Source organism: Wolffia australiana, chromosome 1, assembly GCF_029677425.1.
Source record: "Wolffia australiana isolate 7733 chromosome 1, ASM2967742v1".
NCBI lineage: Eukaryota > Viridiplantae > Streptophyta > Magnoliopsida > Alismatales > Araceae > Wolffia > Wolffia australiana.
In genome coordinates, this window is record NC_135835.1 from 5787943 (window position 1) to 5808841 (window position 20899).

The window sequence follows — 20899 nt, forward strand, 5'->3', positions numbered from 1 at the left end:
TTATTTAAAAAATTATTTATTGGTTAAATACACTGGTTAAAGCACCTAAAAGTGGGGGAGAATTTATATAATTCATTTTTAACAAAAATAAAAAAATTTGTTCACCCTCTGAAAATAGGTTTAATTAGGCAAAAAACAAACTTAGACTAAACCAGTCAAGTAAATTACTTTTCTATAGTTTTTAATTTATTTAAAAAATTATTTATTGGTTAAATACACTGGTTAAAGCACCTAAAAGTGGGGGAGAATTTATATAATTCATTTTTAACAAAAATAAAAAAATTTGTTCACCCTCTGAAAATAGGTTTAATTAGGCAAAAAAACAAACTTAGAATAAACCAGTCAAGTAAATTACTTTTCTATAGTTTTTAATTTATTTAAAAAATTATTTATTGGTTAAATACACTGGTTAAAGCACCTAAAAGTGGGGGAGAATTTATATAATTCATTTTTAACAAAAATAAAAAAATTTGTTCACCCTCTGAAAATAGGTTTAATTAGGCAAAAAAACAAACTTAGAATAAACCAGTCAAGTAAATTACTTTTCTATAGTTTTTAATTTATTTAAAAAATTATTTATTGGTTAAATACACTGGTTAAAGCACCTAGAAGTGGGGGAGAATTTATATAATTCATTTTTAACCAAAATAAAAAAATTGTTCACTTTCTGAAATATACGGGCTTCTGCTCTATCACAAATAATTTTCTATCAATTTTCCCTTATAAATCCTTCAAATATGTTTCAACTATTCATGAGAGAGACATTGTGGACGCGCGACTTAAGTTTTTTATATGTATTGCATCAGCCAAATTTATACTCTACAAGGTTTTAGAAATCTCTGGTATGGGATTGTGTTAGAATCAAAAAAATATCGGATCCGATATCCGGCATCTGGTATCCGCCTCATCCCTCCACCTTCGGTATCCGATACCGATATCCGTCTGAACCCTTTTAGATGGATATCGACCGATATCAGATATCCGATATCCGTCTAACCCCTTTTAGACGGATATAGACCGATATCCGGCACCGTCCCACTTTTTCCCGGATATCGGATATCAGTTGTCTGATACCGGATGACGGAGGGATACCGGTTGGGCAAACACTACTCTCAAGTTAGAATTAAATTTAAGCAGAGAGAGACAATCTTGGATAAAGCACATTGAATGCATCTGGAGCCAACTGAATACAAATTATTTTTCACATGTCAAAGCTCAGTAAGAATACAGTAGACGCGCATAAAACCTGTTTCAAAATCTTGTAAATTGTCACAAAAGTTTTGCATTCAGAATTTTATCAAGCGCATGCGCGAAAGTGAGTTTATGAGTGGGTTTTGACAAAGGTTAAGAAGGCTGCAAAGTGTAGGTATCTATAAATTCTCCACATGGACCTAGCCCCTTTGATGGTTGTCACCCACTGTGAACAAAATCAAGTTTATAATGAGCTATCAAAAATTTCAGGGCCAAATGCGACCAAAAAAAGAATTTATCCAATCCTCCAAATAATAAATAGAGAAATAAATATTGGGAGAGAGGGGGGATTTAATCTCTCAAGTAAAGCTCCTTCTCCTTGATGTAACTAATAATTTCATCCGCAGTAAGGTACTTGGCCGATAAACCTCTGCTTATACATTCCCTGATCAGGAAACATTGCACCAACAAATCAATTTCAAAAAACAAAATAAATCTCTAACATACACTTAGTAAGCGAGTAAAACTTTCTTCGAAAAAAAAACAAGCATATAGAACTTGCCTTATTTTGCTCGAACTGATCTTGTTTGGCACCAAATCATCTACCAGAAATATGTTGCTCTATCACAAGATCCCAATACCATAAAAAGAGTAAAAAACGCCCAAATGGAAAGTTAGTAGATCTGGTAGTATACAAAGGAAAACTTAAACAAAATAATGTTAAATATATGTTGCCGCTCATGATGCAAAATTCTTGATCTAGATCCAATGCTCAAATACTTAAAAAAAATGACAATACCACAGTTTGATCCCAGTTTAATTTATTAAGTAGGTACCGTTACAATCTTAATAAATACGGTCTTAATAATCTGTGTCGGATTGGGAGCATATTTGAAAATGGGAAACCAGAAAATATAAAGTATGATTTGATATGAAAACTCTTACATTCTATAGCTATTTTAAAAAATAATTGGTATTAAATTAGATACCCTCATTATCATTAGATCAAATTAAGTTTGAAACTTTTTTTTTTATTCCCCCCATTTAAATGTAACTTAAAATTTGAGATTTGTTCACGGACCAATGGCTTTTTAAAAGAAAAATGGAATAATGTTTTAGTTCTGGAAATCAGAAAATAGAGCCTTCGATTTCGATAATGAAGCTTCAACCTAATTTAAATATTAAAAAATTAGAGACATTTTAATAGTACGCCAGTGACTATCAAATCAGATTAAGTTTGGAATTTCTTTTGGATTTCCCCCATTCGAGAATAACTATTTTAAAGATGAGTAATTCAAACATCTATTATCTGGAAAAATACTTTAGATTGGGAAATGATAGAGTAGAACCTTGAAATTTGATAATGAAGCCATTATATCATTTAACTATTTTTCTAAAAAGTGGCTTAATTAAGTAACTCGATTATCATCTGATCAAATTAAGTTCTGAAAGAAGCCTGAGATCCTACCATTAAAGAGAAAAAACGAATTAAGACTGCTAATCTTGATGAATGATTTTCATGTCTAACTGAACCATCTATAAAAGGAAATGGTGGTCAACTGTTGTTTCTCGTGATGAAGGTGACAAAGTTGCCGTCAGACATTTTTAGGAACATGGGTGAAAAATAAAGCAGAAATCAGATTCCTTGTGGCATTTTGAATCCGTACCTTGTGTCGATTTAAAATTTCATCACGGTTAATCAGCTCATCAGTATCCTTGTCCTCTCTGCGGATGCACACAATGCCAAAATCTCTGCATATGATCTCCACCTGCGCAGATCTCATCAAAGTCCTAAGTGAAGGCTTAAGTGTGGATTATAACAAAAAATTTACATGATAAGTACATTAGATGGCTGCTAGTGAAGAAAATATTGCATGAGATATTAGTTCTCTTACCAATATTCCCACCCTGGATTTTTTTTGATGAGATCTCTTTTCCTAAGGCAGTATCACAAATGACATGATACTTCCTTAGCAAAGTTGCCTTCGGACATTTTTTATGAGAATATCCTTCTTCCTCCACATTTTTTAAACTTCTATGCGCAATTCAGGAGACCAGAACATGAGGATACCGGGAAAATAAAGATAAAAATATGACGAGAAATGTCACAGAGAGGCAATGTAATGAGGAATGATCGGAAATACTTTAAGGAATTAATATCAGATCTAAAATAGATCTTGATTTCTATTCCCCTTATCAATCTTCACAATCCAGTCTAGTTTATTCTACTTCATCCATTTGAAGTCAGCCCTAAAATAAACTCAGTACTCAACCCCTTTGGAACCACCCATCTCATCCCTATCTTGCCATGGAACCACCCATCTCATCCCTATCTTGCCATTTAATGTTCCAAGAGGTTTATCATTGATTGAACCCACTAATAACCTAAATGAAATTTAAAGCTGAGATATCACAAACTGAGCTGTGTTGAGATGATGCAATTGATCGAATCCATAAAAGATAAGGTTTTATGGTATATTTAAAAGATCCGATGTTATCTGTGTCCAAAATTAAATGCAGACAACAGGGCATGCCCTCCCATTAGAGGTAATATAAGCGTTCTCTCTCCCCCTCTCTCTCTCTCTCTCTCTCTCTCTCTCTCTCTCTCTCTCTCTCTCTCTCTCTCTCTCTCTCTCTCTCTCTCTCTCTCTCTCTCTCTCTCTCTCTCTCTCTCTCTCTCTCTCTCTCTCTCTCTCTCTCTCTCTCTCTCTCTCTCTCTCTCTCTCTCTCTCTCTCTCTCTCTCTCTCTCTCTCTCTCTCTCTCTGTAGACATCCATTCTTCCAAGTCCTCTCTTGCTCTTACAGGCTATCTTTCCCACCAAGGAGCTTACAACTGGGCTCTCTTCTCTCTTTCTCCCTCTTTCCATGCTAACAACATCAATGGGAGGAGAGATAGTGGAGAATTGACTTTTCAGGAGAGAGGTGAGAGAAAATAATGGTGCTCTACTTTCCTGCACAGCAAGGGAGGCATACAGCTATTTAAAAAGAAATAGAGGAAAAGATAAAGGAGACCAAAGTACTGAAATTCTACAATGGGGATCCTAACAGAAGTCAAGAAAATGCAGAAAAATTTTAAAGCATTGAAGGTTCAAGTTCAAATAAATCGACACAAAGCAGGAAATACCTGATCCGGAATCCATACTCCAGGAATAGTGAAAGATTCCAATAGATCAGAGCCACATAATAGCATGACCTTAAGTGAGCCTATCATTTAAAATTGAAGTCCAATATAAGATAGTCTCATTGAAGAAATAAAAAGTTATTATTCAAAGAACTCTTTGCTGTGTTTGGGGTGATAGGAAATGGATAATTTGTAACAAGTGAATGATATTCAATGCACAGAAACGGGCTTCAAGTACGACATTAGACAAAAAAGTTAATTTAAATAAAATAAATTACTTTTAATATAACACTCAACCACAAATCTACTTAACAAGAATTGGCAAGGAAGACATCATGTTTCTAGGTAGACCCTCGCATAAGTTGAACGCAAGAGATAAAATATACATATGGATTACACAACGGCAAACAAGCATATAATAAAAACCCGTAGAAAAGACTATATTAATACAATATAATGACACACAGAAGTTCCTCAATGAACTAGAGGAGAACTGTGAAAAGAAGGGCTCTTGGTAAAATCACATAAAGGATGAACTGTGAAAAGAATATGGTATTCAAGGTGCAGATATGGTCTCACTCACCTTCTGACATGCGAGCAATATCACAAATATAGCTTCTAATTCTAGAGAGAACAGTTAGGGTGCGCTGGTAGCTGGTTTGTTTTGCCTGAAATAAAGACAGTTTGGCACTTAGGCATTCCAGCAAAAAAAATTTGTTAGGAGCTTACAACAACTGAACTTTGTTGGGAGTTAAAATAATGATCACATTTGGGCTGTAAGCCGTTTCCGAAAAAGATATATATTTTGAAAGATGACCAAGAGAGGGCGGTCACCCGACAAACCGGTAACCACCCAAAGTACACATGTATACCCCTAAAGCTCTACCCGTACATTTTTTTGAAAAATCTACCCGCATATATTTTTTTTTAAAATCTACCCGTACATTATCTTCCCTCCCCTATCTATGTACCACTGTAGGAAACCATGACGCCATGAGGTCCTTGATTATGTGGGTGAGCCTGTCCGTAGAAGCCATCCTCCCCCTAAATATTAACTCATTTTGGTGAAACCAAATTTCTCAGAGCACTGTCAACGCTCGGCCCCCCTCTTCCCTTGGAGGGTCACCTCTCTCGACGGAATTTCAGAAGGCCAATTATTTTCACAATTTTGTTGTCACCGTCGAAAGATAAGAAGACCTTCGAAATGGCAAGGAAGCAGAGAAGATAAATGAGTAGAAAATGATCGATTAGATTATGACTGCTCATTTAATCCTTGTCACAAAGGTTTGAATCAGATTGCCCAATTATTTCCGCCTCAAATAAAAATGCCTCGGAAAATAGCTTTTGCAAATTACCCTTTATCCGGAGCTTAATCATCTTGATGCAGCCTTTGTACGCGAAAAGCGTAGGAACATGACTTGAATCCACAAGCCTTTCTCTACTTGAAGGAGCTAAGTCCTGAATCCACAAAACTAGCCTCTCCAACCCTTGAATCCACAGGGGGCTGTACTCGAATCCACAAGCACAGAAGCACTCTCTAGCAAAGAGAACACTCAAAGGGGAGAGACACAGTTTCAACAAGACAATAGATTTCAATCATGCTCATTCAGGGGTACATGGGGGCCTTATATAGGCCACAAGAAGTGCAGGGTCGTCCATAATGACTGTACCCATGACAAGACAAGTCAAAATATTGAGAAAAACAATTAGACAAGCTAAAAGAGAGGATAAGCAGCCTGACAGGCCTGAGTAGAGATATCCTGCAGATTCTAGGGCCTATAGAAGTTGTCGAGATATTCGTGTGGCTCAAGAAGATCCTGATGGGACAAGACAAAAGATATGCAACTCTGACAAGTTAGAGCAGAGATCCTGGCAGAAGAAGAATCTGGCCGAGGATTCTGTCAGAAGATCTGGTCAGAGAAAATCCTGTCAAAAGACCTTGTCAGAGAAAATCCTGTCAGAGGATTTTGAAGGGCTCTAGGAATATTACTGCAGATCCTGTCAGTTCTAGAAGAATCTCCTACTTGGTCCACAAGTTGCCAATGGGCCTCAGAAAATGGGCTTCTGGGCTACATCAGGCGCCCAATGTTTTCTGTTTTCTTCCCCTTTCCCATGTGCTTGATTTGGGCAACATGCATTTTCCCTCGACATTGATGAGTACAGGATTGGGTAATCTCATATTTTATCATATAAAAAATGTACTTGTATCCTATGGATAACAAAATAAATACTTCTGTCTGAACCTATTAAAAATGTAATCATGTGCAAACACTAGTATATACAGGAAAAAATAGATAGTGTACCATGAAGAAAATGAAAGCATTTGTTTGAATCATCTTAAATCTAAATAGTGGAAGATGTGAGTAGCTCAAGGAACTCTAGGAGGCTTGGGTGGGGCCTTGCTCTTAAGGTTACTAACAAAATACATGGTAAACTATCCCGATTATATCCCTATCGGTAAAAAGTTGCAGGGAGAATCTAAAACGTTTTAGTTGTCTCACAAGACTACCGAATGACATTCGGCAAAAGCTAAAGCATATGCATCATACTTAACTCCCTCAGACTTGCATGGGGAGAAGAAATAAAAACGCCGGTGTCACAAGTGCTAATTCAAGCGATACCTGAGCAGAAGGATGGCCGGGAATCCCTATCTATAAATAATGAACTAGGGACAACCTGAAGGGGGACAGGTCTTTCAGTCTGTTAACATGGCAACGTAGGGCTGGAGCTCGAGATCCTCCCAATCCTGAGGGAGACAAGGTTAATTCGGCTGGTCATCCAATCTATCCATGTATTTCTTCCACCTGTACCCCCCAGCTCTCCTTGATATCTTTCCTTCCTTGTTGCATACTCTCATCATCCTCATCCTGTATTTCTGGGAACAGATTCTTTTTTTTTTGGAAAACATATGAGGCAATCACCCGAACAAATCGGTAACCACCTGAAAAGTACATGGCTCGAGCCCTAGGACTCTATTACATGTATACATTTTCCTCTTCCCTCTTCATCCCCATGATGCTATGAGACCTTCTATCTCATGGGCGAGCCTGTTTGTAGAGGCCTTCCCCCCTCAGAAGATCACCTCATTTTTGTGTAGCCAGATTCCCTAGAGCAATGTCAGCACTCAGACCCCCACTTCTCTATGTGTGGGACCGGTCCTCTGCATGGACTCCCAAAGGGCCTCTTCTGATGACGTGTTCACCGCCAACTGTGTCTGGGAACAGATTATAATTCTGGTAATTCTGGATTTTTGTGAAGTTTTGATGTTCTGATCGTCATTTTTCTACAAACAATTTTTTATATTGTCTATGGAATGTAAAAAATACCCTCTCCTACACAAAAATGTAAGTTAATTTTTACTAAAACTCAAAATTCCAATAATGTGAATACGCACTTCTGTTCTACAGTAAATTTAAGCATCTACAACACAATTACCTCCCATGGATCTACCATCACAAAGGAAGAGCTTTTGCAAGCAAGATCACACATATGAATTCGATGCTCAGCAGATACTAAACCCTGAAATATATTACAAAAAAACTTTTCAGACTTCATTTTGTTGAAAGTAATAAAAACTTCATTAATTGTCTTCACCGAAAAGACTCCTAACAGAAGCAAGTGTTTCCCTTGCTCTGACTTGCCATCCAGTTATGTATATGAACCGCGTAATTGACATCGAGGCCATAAAATAATCAGGTATGCACCTCTGAAAAGGTGTACCACAGATATCTGAGAGATTCTGACAGAAGAGGAACCTGTCAGAGGATTTTGTGGGTCCCTAGGCCCTTTTTCACAGATCTTGTCAATTTCTAGAAAAATCTCTATCTTGGGAAACCACCTACTAATGGGCCAAACAAAATGGGCTTTTAGGTTATCCCATCATTAAACATGTATCCAGGAATCTGTACCTTCTATTGTCTAAGTTGGAGAAGCTCCATCAATCTCATTTTCATAAATTAAACACGATAACGAATTCTCTGGTTGGGCATTGACCTGTCTAATAATTTATTCAAAAAACAATTGACCCGTCAAATAAGCACTGTGTATAGATCCTCTTAAAAATTAAAGGACTAATGCCTAGTAAGGATATGCAAGAGTTGAAATCTTTGCCAATGGACGATCCATGCTCCCACTGGACTAGGTTCTTTTCAAGGAAAATTTTGGTCAGCATTCACATGAGTACCTTTTTCTTGTATGAATCATTCACGGGAGACATGTAGCCTCCTAGGACAAGAAAACCTTCTGCCTTTAACGCATCTCTGGCCAATTCTATAGTACAAGATACTACATCAGTGGAAAAAAATATATTAAATACAAACAAAGGATGATTAATTAATACTATCATGTCATTTTTTTGTTGTCGACGTACTTGTTTAAAACAATTTATTGGATCTTAATGCGAATTGATGACAACAATAGCTCGAATCTGTACATCACCCCAATTTTGAGTCAAGAAGACCACCCAAACATTCATAGAATCTAAAATCCATGGTGAGAGCCAAGAATAACAATGGAGAAAGAAGAGGAGCACATGATTAGAAAAGGAGATGGATGAATGGAGAACCCTAGTGGAGACCTCTCCCCTGGACAACAGATCTGATCCCATTACACCAGCCTCTTAGTTACTCTCCGCAACCTCTTTCTTAAAATAACCAAGAATGGCCCTCCACTCCTTTTCTGATTAACTTATTTATAGGTTCCCACGCATGTTGAATAAGGGAACTTTTATCGTCTCTTGATTGGCCTTCCACTTCATTCTTCTTCAGTATCTCATGGAGAAGAATAAATGTGCATTAGAGATGTGGACAGTTTGTTTTGTAAGCACTATTCTTCAAAACTTGCTCCTCGTAAAATGCTTCTTGACGTAGTTTACGTCTTGTCGTCTAAGCATTGATGTGGCTCTTTGTTGTTGCCCATCTCTTTATCTACCACTAATATGATCTTGGATCTTTTGCGATGATAGTGCATCATGGGACACTCTAGCCTGCGCAGATAGAAGGAGATAAAGGCGACATGGCTCCCGCGGGCAACAGGCGCAGAGGGGATGGTTTGAATATGATCCTGATGGGGGGTTTACCAATTCATCAGGTGTTCACCCCTTTTAAATTTCAAAAAGAAAGATATAAGGAGATAAATGACTGAGTCACTTAGGCATTCAGGTAAGCGACATAGACACATCTCTTTATCTGTGAAACCCAATATATAGGAACATTTTACCGAATAGCAAATAAATAGTCCTTCATGCTAGTGGACAGAAGTTCCTTAATACTTCCGTTCCAAGCTAGGAGGGGATTCATCTCCAATTCTTGCATAAATATGCTACCAGGTAAAAGAGGTAGCACACAGAAACAAAATCCAAGAACCCGAAAAAACTGTTATTTTATAAATTTTATGGTACATCATAAAGATATTATGCTGTCAATGGTTCCCACATCATGAAGAACAACAAAATTATGAAAATAAAAGAATGCATTGGAACGTACCAAACATTCGCAAGTGCATATAGGTTGGTGGATTGAAACTTCCAGTTGAAACCAAGACAACATGAGCCGGATCCCTGTTCATGTACGTATTATGAGAAAGGAGGATCACCATCATGTTTAAAAGGAGTTGAGGACAGAAAATAACCATCGATGGTGATCCCCCATTGGAGACTGTAACTGGTGGAAATTGATTCATTATGTAAAACCAACAGACATAAAATTGAGTGGAAATCTCATTACAATTTAAAAAAAAGAGATCTATGTATTCCACACTTTTTTTGAAACCTCATATAAATAAGTGGACAGGCGAAAGGTTTTTCAGAAAATTGGAAAAAGATAAACGTAAAAAACAGGAGAATAATTTGTTTTCTTCTGAAAAATTCTAATGCATTTTTTAAGCCAACGTGACAAAAAGTCTGAGTACAAAATATCGAACTCACCGTAACTTATCACTGATGGATAGCCCTTCCATTGCATAAAACGTTTCATCTATCTGCATTGGCGGTTCTGATGGAAATGTGAACTTCGACGTTGGAAGGGGAACATCCATATCACCTACAATCTGTTATACCTTAGGTGGAGACCAACCTTTTCAGCACCTTTTCCTGTAGGTATAGATTAATACCAGAAACTTATAAATTAAAACACCCCCTATCTCATAAACTTATAAATTCTCATAAAAAAGCTGAAATTGTATTCAGTCATTGTTGCAAAACATGAAGAAGAAAATAAGAAAGGCCTCCTGAGTGACTTTCTCTCATTTCTGTCTCCATAAATTCAACCCAATTTTCTTCTTCCACGTGATTTTCAAGGACAATAAGTGGGAGATAACATCGGACAGACAAGCAGTGCTGAGCTAGGTGACCGAAAAACTTTCACTAATTTTAAGGCACAAGAAAATTGATTCAATTTACTTCTTCCAAATGATTTTTTTGAAGAAAAAAGGAAGATCACCCAAAATCGGTGACCATCCCAAAGTGCTAAATAGATACAACTATTAAGTACATATTAAGCCTTGAGGGTCACTTCTCCCTCTGGTGGTCACTTCTTGGATCTCTTGATCTCACCTCTTGTCAACAAGGGTTTGGTGATGGAAAGATTGTCCATCTATCAATCCAATACATATTGCCCAGAGTGGTGCAAAGGGTTGGCCACGTCCCTCCTCCCCCTAAGTGCTATGTAAATTCATATATTCATGCAAGTGCAAACAGGCATGGGAACTCTGCATTTAGTGTACCCCTGGCCTACCAGTTGTCTAGCCAAAAGTGGAAAGTTATGCCCTTCACCAGCTTGGTCTTGAAAAATAGAACTCGAGGAAAAACTTGCCTCAACCCCTACTAGATGACACTACAACTGGAGCTATGCAAGTTTCCCAGTCCAAGCCAGATCCATAATTGCTCCTCAAAACATGTGTAACCATATCTACCTTTTGGCACTGAAGGTGTACCCACCCACTTGGCCAGTAATACTGTTTTCAAAACTTTCATTTTCAGTACTCCTACCCTCCTGTGCAGACTAGTCTGCACACAATGCCCAATATCAGGGCTGTCCAATCCCTTATGCCAACCTTGACCTTTTCCAGAAAAAATTCAAAAACCTGAAAAGGCAGTTCCCAACTTGTAATCTTACTCTCTTGGCATTATGAATGTTACCTAAATGCCCCCCAACCAACCAAATGCCCCCAGGGGGAGGACAGGTTTTTCAATCAGGAAAAGTCACCCTGAATCAAAACACTCAAAAATTAACTATCCCTCTTCATGAGCGGACTCCCCATATGCAATCTTCTTGGCGTCCTGTGCTTGGCTCCACCCTCCAATCTAGCTCCCTCATATTTGTCACCCCAACGCGATGTTTGACGACCTCCTTCCAGCTCATCCGTTCTTTCTAATCTCCGACAGAGTATGTGGCGTGATATCCTCTAGTGGCATCAATTTATAGATGGTGTTTGGGTTGTCGTAGAGGCCTACAAAGTCATAGTCTCACTGATGTCCTCTTGGTTAACAACTGTTGTGATGCAATCTGAAAGCGCACATGCGAACATCATCCCTGGCCCAAACAGGGAGAGGTCTGCCCTGCCCACCCTAGTCAAGAACCCCGCAGCTCTTTAGCCCTCTAATGCAGAGGGCAGGGCGGCTTTGGTCCTGGTGAGTGTTCTTGCACCTCTCTTTACACCAGGCCAAAGCTCAATGTATTCTCTCACAAACGACCAATACTGTAAGCAAGTAACAACTGTCTCTACGACACGCTGCATCGTCCACTCCACCGAAGTCGCTTTCTTCCCTTCCTTTTCTTCTACCCTCTCTCACCCATTTTCATCATCTCCACATTCTGAGGCTTGAACTTGTCAATCGAATTGTTTTTTTCAAAAACTCATCAACTGAACATGAATTGATATTATTATTCTGGTGGAACGTCCAGGACATTTGGGTACTACAATGTTTCTTTGCCGAGTTCTTCACCTAGAGACTCCACCCTTAGATAAGCCACCAGCATTAGTGGGACGATATTCCGATTTTCCTATTACGTAAGTCTGGCAACACAGTTGCCTTCCCCTGGCATCTCTTTGTCTGCCCCCTCTCATCTCACATGGTGGCGTCGATGGAGGTTGATGTTTTGATACCCTCACCTTGAAGGCACATTTCTGGTTATCGCAGGTAACCCATAGAGATGGTGGGAGCCCCCTAGCCACCTCTACCTTCGGTACTACAACATTTGGGCTCCTAGAGTCCAATCTGGTTGGTATAGTATGGCATAGTCATCTAAAAGGCCTAATTAAGGGGCCGGATGAAAAAAAAAGATTCCCAACTGGTTATAAAGAAGGTAGAATGGCAACTGAGGGGTGGAAGCCAAAGTGTTGTTAAGGGGGGTACGCATGGTGTTGTTGCCATCAATACTTTCAGCCATCCCTATCTTTCATCTTTTGGCATCCAAGACGTCAGCGGAAATTGAGAAAATACTCAAGAGCATGATGAGATGCTTCTTATGTAGAGGATCCAGGCCAGAACAAAGCAGTGGGCTTGCAATGGGTACATGGGACATAGTGTGTCGACCTAAAGCACTTGAAGGATTATGACATGCAACAATTTTTCTCCAAAAAATATCAGAGGAAGAAAATAAGACATGTGTGATCCCGCACGTGCAGATCCAGTATAAATAAGTAACGGGCGGGAAAAGCTTCGTCCAAGATTTCAGTTGCCAAGACTGGCGAGAGGTCTGGGGGAGGAGGATCATGCCTGCCAACCAGAGGGGAGAGCTCCAGGAGATCTCCATTTGAGCTACCTACTTCTTCTAGTGTTTTTTCTGTCTCTTCTTCCCATTCTCCCTCATTTGGAGGGCAACATTATGGAGTATTGATGGCACTATATCAAAGGACATTGATCTTTCCTGAGGCAAACTGATCGGATCTATGTCAGACTGGGGGCCGTGCACATACCAAGTATGAACAAAGCGTAGCTAATGAAGTGGTGGAAAGGATCATGAATCCCTGAGATGACCTCACCATTCAAATACTATGGGACAACTGTGGCAGCGGTTGAATTGAGATAGACAAGTAGCTCCGGTCCGACGGGTGTCACCCTTTTGACAAGGATTCAGACAGATCCTCCCCCAGGTAAGGGACTTCTTCTCCGCCAAGTTAGGCAATAGCTTTGTAATTCAGTATTCATTGCACGCATGGCCATCATAAGGCACGTTGTGCAATCCTCGGTCATATGCAGTCACACAGAACACTAATCCCAAGGTTCGGGACTGTTGAGATGGAGCGTGCAACCTAATCTTAGTTGGTGCCATGTCGGACAAGAGGGTTTCAGATTTCTTGGACATTCATCAATCTCTAGCATAATTAAGCCCAAGGTGCAGTGCACGAAGTGGCTGGAAGTGGATCGACAGCTTTTTTCAGTTTGAAAGGCTTACTCGAGGATCTGAAACGGGCAAGAGGAGGACCTGAAAATTATATGGGCATCTAGGTTCATATGGCGGCAAAAAGTCCCTATGAAGGTGCAGATTCTTGCTAGGCTTCTTTTGCAGAGAAGACTAATGACCTGGGCCTCTAGCGAAAGGCTATATCCAAATACATCGTCGACATGTTTGTTATGCTCAAGAGGGAAAGAAGACAACCAATAGCAATCTTTGAGCAACATTTTACTCACACAATTTGGACCAGCCAACACAAATCAATCGTGGACGTGAATTATGGAGTGGCTTTTTTGGGATCAATCCAGAGCTGCGTGTGTAGAAGGAAGGCAGAAGGCGGGTGGGTACTAGCAGTACTTTGGACCATACAATTGCAGCGGAACGAGGTGTTGTTCAGGGGAAAGACTACTTCTCCCGATGGGGCTATCCATGAGTTGAAGGAACTTAAGGCTGTTATCCATGACTCTGGTCGTGGACAGAGAGAGGAGGGTTTGAACATGTTTGGATAGCCCAAGATGGGCTTGTAAGGTTTTACAGGGAGGGTTCCCGACTCGTCGGGTGATCATCCCTTTTAATGTTTAAAAAAGGCCTAATTAGGACACTATCACCGTATGGGTTAAAAATCCCAACAACACCCCACAGACTTCTAGGATGACCATCTATGGTTCACCATGCAATAACCTGTTGGTGCGGAGAACTCAACGTCATCTTGTTAATCCATTCATGCCTACTACTTGTGAGCATCCACACATTAGAATATATGACGCCATAAGCCCCCCCCCACCCGAAATTCTGCCCAGTGTCTAGAATCCATAATTCTGCCCTTCCCAATGTCATTGACTTTCCTGCACATTTCACCCCTAATGTCCTCAAAATCTGGGGGTCCACCCACCATTTTTCTTTCTAGATAGTCTTAAAGTGTTAGTGTCTGCTTCCCCTATGTCTTAGTGTCTTCTAGGGGTGCCCTTCTCTCGCCATGCCCTTGCACTTTTCCTTGGGAATCTCCTTTTATGGGTCATGTCTGTCTGCCTTTGGGTAGGAGCACCATTAGTGGGTTTCTACAGTCCTGGGCGTAGTGTCCCTGGGATAGGCAGTTGTTATAACCTCGTGATTTTAACATCAGTCGTTCTTGAAGAAACCCAAAGATACAATGTTCACAATGCAATAGCACGAGAGTAGAAGAGAAGGAAGAGAGGAGGAAGGAGGAATTGAGAGAAGACCAGTGGATTGGACAACGCCATCGAGCAGGCAGAATGGACAGCACTGTGTACTCGTGGTAGCTCCCCAATCCATCTCAGGGCTGGACATCTCCGAGAGAGATGGGGTTACGGGAGGGTCGAGATGAGAAGTTGCATGAGGGCACTTACATTAGTCAAAAAGCCGCTTTCACCTTTCGGATAGTCGGCTTAAGTAAGCCCGGCTATTGGGCCTATCTAGGTTGGGCCATTGTCCTTTGGCTTGGTCCGGGGACGACACTCGTAGATGCGATTGAATATCACATCAGTAACTGATTCATTTCTGCTCCCAATCTTTGTTTTTACTTGTTTGCGTCCCTTAGACTGGCCTTAGAGCAGGTTTCCTGCGTGGCCCTACCATCAATCAGCCTGCTACATCACTGTCATTTACCATCCTCCTCGGGCCATGAGCACATGATTTGATGATGCTGCTCGTCTCCTTCATCAGAATTTGCATGCCCTCCCACATTCTATAAAACATGCTCAATTATTTCACTCGGTACAACCTTTCATAATGATGATCTCGGGTTTTACCCACAGTGGCATGGGAAGCCAAATGTTTGTCCCTCACTGCTGTAATGTGAAGCCTCCCTAGGTATTCAATCATGGTTGTTTGACCATGGAGAACATTGATCGGAAACGTTCATTATCATCCTTGGAAAGAACGTACACAAGAAGAAATTTGGATCAATTTTCGCCACAGTTATATAGTAGCTAGGATCGTTTCTATCGGTATCATCTCCTTTTAATTTTCCATCAAAATTATATACAAGAAGGCGATAGCGCTCCCAGTTTGTAACAATCGAGCTAGAGAAATCCAGACCTGGCCCGGGGAACTTCACGGCAGATATTTTTGGAGAATTTCCTCAGAAGGAGAAAACCTTCCTCGATCCGAAATTCATCTCCTGCAAAATTATACACAAGAACAGTGCAACAGACTTGTTATCCATCGGCAATTCGGTCCATCCAGATCAGGAAGAGATTGAATACCTGCGAAGAAGCTTGAAGATGAAGAAAGGGGGTAGAGAGAGAGAGAGATGCCACGCTCCCGCTCATTTAATCTGAAACGGACCATTCGGTTACAAATTGGGATCCCCGCCCGACCCGAAATACGAAATTCGGGTACTATAAATATGTTCGAATTCATCAGTTCTATGAATTCATCTCTCTTCCTCTCTTGGAGGGCGGGCAAGAGGAAATGGAGCAGAATCCTGCAACTGAATCAAGCTCGAAGCCGTTCTGCGCAGCCGATGATGCAGAAAATGGAAGCGATCACGTTGTTACGGTAGATCTAGTAACTGTAATGGCAGAAGAGCGAAGGTGGAAGCTGTGCAGTTGCCTGAAATGGCGGAAGAATTGCCCCCTGTGAAAGTCCCCATGGGACCTCCCCCGCTGGGGGCCCCCTGTCGATGCGGATTTTATCTTCTTGGATTCCCTTTTCTTGGCCGACTCTCCGCTTGGATCAGCGAATTTCAGCAAGTAGAGTATCCGGTCTAGTTCAGATTGGAGAGTAGACACCTCCCCCTGGATTCGAGTTGTTTTATCCATTTTATTCAATAATGTATTCAAGAAAATTGACCTGGATTATCTTTTCTTAGCCGACTCTCTGCTTGGATCAGCGATTTTCAGCAAGTAGAGTATCCGGTCTAGTTCAGATTGGAGAGTAGATATCTCCCCCTAGATATCTCAGCGGGGAAGGTCCATGGGGACTTTAGGAGGGCAGCCAGCAGGAAGCATTATGAAGTTGAAGATTCGTGGCTCTTTTCCTCAACCTCAAAGTTTTATCTCCTTCTACAATTCCTTGTCCTCGTGATCATCTCTCCATTACTGCATCTTCAAGAGGGTCATCCCTGATTGATCCCTACCTCCTCAGTTCAACATCTCATCCTGTTCTCCTCTCTACCCCAGGAACTTCTCTCTCTCATCTCCCTCTCTACCCCCAATGCCATCTCTATGACTGAACATGGAACAGTGATCAAATTGAGGCATCTCATTATCTATATATGTGGAGTTACATCGAAGAAGATAGGACCTATGTGGTCTGTATCAGACTCAAAACAACAGATTTCTAACAAAAGCTTCAGATTCTGCTCTTGTCGGATTCTTGAACATTTTTCTTTAACTCATCAATGTTAAAGCCAGAGGGGGGACTCCACAATGTCCTGCATAGGCACCGTAGCAGACTCCGAGGGGGACAAGAGCCATCTTCTGACAACCGACGACCCCCCATCGAACCCGAGATCTCACCATTGTATCTCTTTACTTTGTGCCGTGGGCATGGGAGAATGAGGTCCACGTGTAATTGAGATATGTACGCTCGCAACATGCCAACAAACTGTAGCGAACAATATATAAAACACCCCTGGATGGCTTCCGGGGTTTGGCTGGATCGGTCTATGAGCACGACCGTAGGGTCGATCATATCCTACCCGAGGGTCGGTTACGACCTGCCCATGGGAGCCAAAAAATACTCTTCAATGTTAAGTGTGAGAGCGGAAGCCTTTGAGGTGGTCGAAAACGAAAGTTCTTTTCATTTCACTTAGGTTAAATATATACAAAAAGGGAAAAAGGAAGAATTACAGAAATAACCCTAAATGGGAAGATAAAGAAAAGCAACGATGGGAAAAATAGCAACAGCTATTTTCCTCAAACTATGGACCCACGTGAGTGTCACATGTGGTCCCTTGTCAACATTAAGAAATGTGAGAAACTATCTGTTAGTGATGCCCCCATTCCTATTTCCCAGTCATTTTACTTTTATGTGAGTGGGCCTCGTGTTATAAGTGGGCCACCTTTCTTTCTGTTCTAATAAACTATGGTCGTGGGCCATGCCTTTTGAGTGTCTCACTTGAATAATAAGTGACTTAACTTAGCGGGTTGTTGCCCAGTATTAGTTACGCAGGTATCTATACCTGCTATTCACATGAATAGAAATTAGAGGTTCTATCCCTTCCACCTGTCCAAACCCGAGCGGTGGGACCTAGCGGGCACTGACTGCTGTCACACAGAGTTAATGTTATTTTCCTTTTTCTTTGAAAGATGATTTAAGGCAATCACACGACAAAGCGGTAACCACCCAATGGTACACGTGAAGTGCCCTAAAGCTCTACCCAAAGGTATCCAATTCTCTTCTTTCAAAAAAAAAAATTATCCGATTCTCAAATAGCTAAAGGAACAGAAAACGGCAATGTACTGCTGAAGAGAAAGAGTACATACTGCCCAAATCGAATTATATCACCGACATGCACTTCAGTGTACGATTTCTTCATGATCTGACATGAGTTAAATGAAAACATTATCAGACAAAGACAAAACCATAAACAATCCCACATAAAGATGCTAAGCTACAAGAGTGAGCTAAATGAAAACATTATCAGACAAAGACAAAACCATAAACAATCCCACATAAAGATGCTAAGCTACTTTCACTTTTTTACCCTCACAAGAGAAGAATATATGGTTGTTAACGGACAAAGCCAGCTCGGGGGACCGTATTTTAATGCACTTTTATCTAGTTGTTTACCATTTTTCAAGCATTTAAAATTCGAATAAAATGCATAAACCTTAATCTTCATTTTAAATACTTTATCCGTGTTTTTTTTGTGAAAAGTTAACTGTTCGACATCAACGCCAAAATGAAACGTTAAATAAACCTACATCAACAATACTTAAAATCATATTACGAGGTCATTTAAAATGTCTGTCTCTTCGTCTTGCCCCTGTATTCATAACGTGATGAAAATATGCTGGCATAAATGTTATGCAAGTAAACCTCCAATATGCGTTACTGCAATCAGAACAACTAGCTAGATGATGCTCAAGGTCACCTTCAATGGATTGGGCCACTAAGCTGTGTTCATCTGTCATCATTGTAACACCGGTCCATAATACTAATTTCACGAATCTCAGGTTGACCCATAAAAATTAAAAGACGCATAAATTCCACTATCATTAACATCTAGAATCACTTCAGGTTGACACAAGTAACTCAAGAAGAGTGAGATCCCTTCTTACTAAAAATATTTTTCCATATATTATATATTGTATTTTTGAAAAAAAAATTCTCATAGAATATGTCATGAAGTATGCGCTGCACCTGACGCTTGTTGAGAAAGGTGCCATGCGTACTTCCCAAATCATAAATAAACGCTTCACTTTCCTTCCTATACTGAAGCACTGGAAAGAGAAAAAATTAACTGTGTGTCAAAATGTATAAGTTAAACAGCTCCAAACCCTTAGATACACTGCTTACAAGAAATAGATATTTCGAAATTATACATAATTTCCCTGTATCCTAATCAGAAATATGATAAAGAAACATATGATGGTGTGCAATAATGAGATAGTCCACACGCAATGGTTCCGCACTTGTTGGCTGGATACTAGTCTATCATTTCGACAGAAGACTTTATCAAGTCGAGTTGTCAGTACATAAAAAAGATTTCCAAATAAATGCAAATATCTATCTATAAGCAGTGTCTGAAATATTTTTAGGCCAAACTAGATGTATAAATCAAAATTTGTGCATTAAATATATTGTTCATTCTTAGGAAATTTAAGGATAGCAACGGTGAGACTTTCTGCCATAAGTATTACAAACTCATCTCACCCTCCTTGTACTTCACATAAATATCATCTGGTCTTAGAGGACAATTCTGAAGCTAATGAAAGACTTATTATTGGGAGTTCCAAAAGGACCGCTTGAAATTAATGGAAAAGGTTCTTTCAAAAAAAAAAGAAATTCATGGAAAATGGAAGCTCGTACCTGCATGGAATCTAGAAATTGTGGGGTGCTCAAGCACAAAATCGCAAAGATCTACGCGTCCAAACATGTATGCACCTTTTTCTGACCTGAATCAACCAAATTATCTGTATATCAAACAGAAGACGCCCAAAAAGATACCACGTATGTTCCTGTACCGATACCAATATTAAAATTTCGCAAGATTCAAAAGGATTGTAATATATCTCAAGTCCCGACCGTATCGAACAAAAAAGCTCTGAAAAATGATCTGTTGACCGTATCGAACAAAAAGAAGATATCAAAGCTCTGTTGAAGGCGTATTCTATCTAAATGTTTTGAAATGATCCTGGACAGTACTTCCCGTTCACCTATGAGTGGATGTATTGGATGAAGCACTGAAAAATCGGACTCAACAGCTGAGAATCGGTCGAATAATTTTTTCTGAATTTCAGCATCATAAATTTGTATAATGATTTTATTAAAGGCTCTACCCAACTACTTCGCTCCAGAGCATCTCAGCTACAAGCTTAACAAAAAAGTGAATATCGTTCAAATCTTTCAGAATGACAAAAAACGAGGATCTTCTTCTTAGGCAATCCATAAACCATTAAATCATAATGCCTGATAGTTACATGAGTTGGAAAGAAAACTTTCGAATGCCACATGGAATAAAATGCAAGAAATCCCCTGCACAGTAGTTTAGGAATTAACAATTAAACATTCAAACAAACAAAACGAGGTGAACGACGATTACTTACACGTCCAGTTTCCCGACGATGGACCCATCCTTGAGGACTTGAAAGAAGAAAGGTTTCCCCGGAGGTGCGCTCCACGGCGGAATCGCATATGTCGGTGAAAATTGTTTCCCTGATGAACTATCCCTCGAAGTCGGCTTACCCAACGCTTCATTCAGCGGGGGAGGTCCGATGGGGACTCGTGGTAGCTCCCCAATCCATCGCAGGGATTGGCAAACGTCACGTCACACGTCACCGTGACGGACAGGTCATGCTAGGCATTTATAGTTTGTGTGTACAAATTATCTCCTTGGGTCTGTGATCTAGGGATCATCAAACGTCATCCGTCGTGTCACACGTCACCATGACTGTCACGTGGCCGGTGACGTGACGGTGACTATATGCATGGGGTGTGACGGCGACGGTGACGCGTGGCAGGCTGTATGTGACGGTGACGTGACGTTGACGGGTAGCCGGAT

The 20899-nt window shown here is 40.2% G+C and overlaps 1 protein-coding gene across 12 annotated transcripts; it reads right to left on the bottom strand.

Moving 5' to 3' along the window:
- Positions 1–1420: 1420 nt before the first annotated feature.
- Positions 1421–20667, bottom strand: NMNAT (nicotinate/nicotinamide mononucleotide adenyltransferase). Of its 12 annotated transcripts, none has more exons than XM_078575548.1 (12): positions 20445–20667; positions 19708–19793; positions 18159–18214; positions 10236–10400; positions 9796–9869; positions 8496–8596; positions 7748–7831; positions 4896–4980; positions 4316–4395; positions 2859–2960; positions 1754–1812; positions 1421–1636 (listed from the first exon to the last, which is right to left on the bottom strand). In XM_078575548.1, exons 4-12 carry the CDS (start codon positions 10343–10345, stop codon positions 1543–1545), a joined length of 789 nt encoding a protein of 262 aa, XP_078431674.1. In that variant the 5' UTR covers positions 10346–10400; positions 18159–18214; positions 19708–19793; positions 20445–20667; the 3' UTR covers positions 1421–1542. The 12 variants fall into 12 exon arrangements, with proteins under 12 accessions (XP_078431674.1, XP_078431665.1, XP_078431697.1 ...); XM_078575539.1 differs by having other exon boundaries at positions 19708–19856; XM_078575571.1 differs by lacking the exons at positions 19708–19793; positions 20445–20667 and adding an exon at positions 19039–19121 and having other exon boundaries at positions 8496–8581; positions 10236–10288; positions 10367–10400.
- Between the last annotated feature and the right edge of the window lie 232 nt (positions 20668–20899).

Coding starts and splice junctions, on each gene's coding strand:
- NMNAT (XM_078575548.1), bottom strand. CDS start 10,345: ATGGATGTTCCCCTTCCAACGTCGAAGTTCACATTTCCATCAGAACCG. Junction 9,870..10,235: donor TCCATCAGTGATAAGTTACG/GTGAGTTCGATA, acceptor GTACATGAACAG/GGATCCGGCTCATGTTGTCT. Junction 4,981..7,747: donor TGATGGTAGATCCATGGGAG/GTAATTGTGTTG, acceptor TCTTTATTTCAG/GCAAAACAAACCAGCTACCA.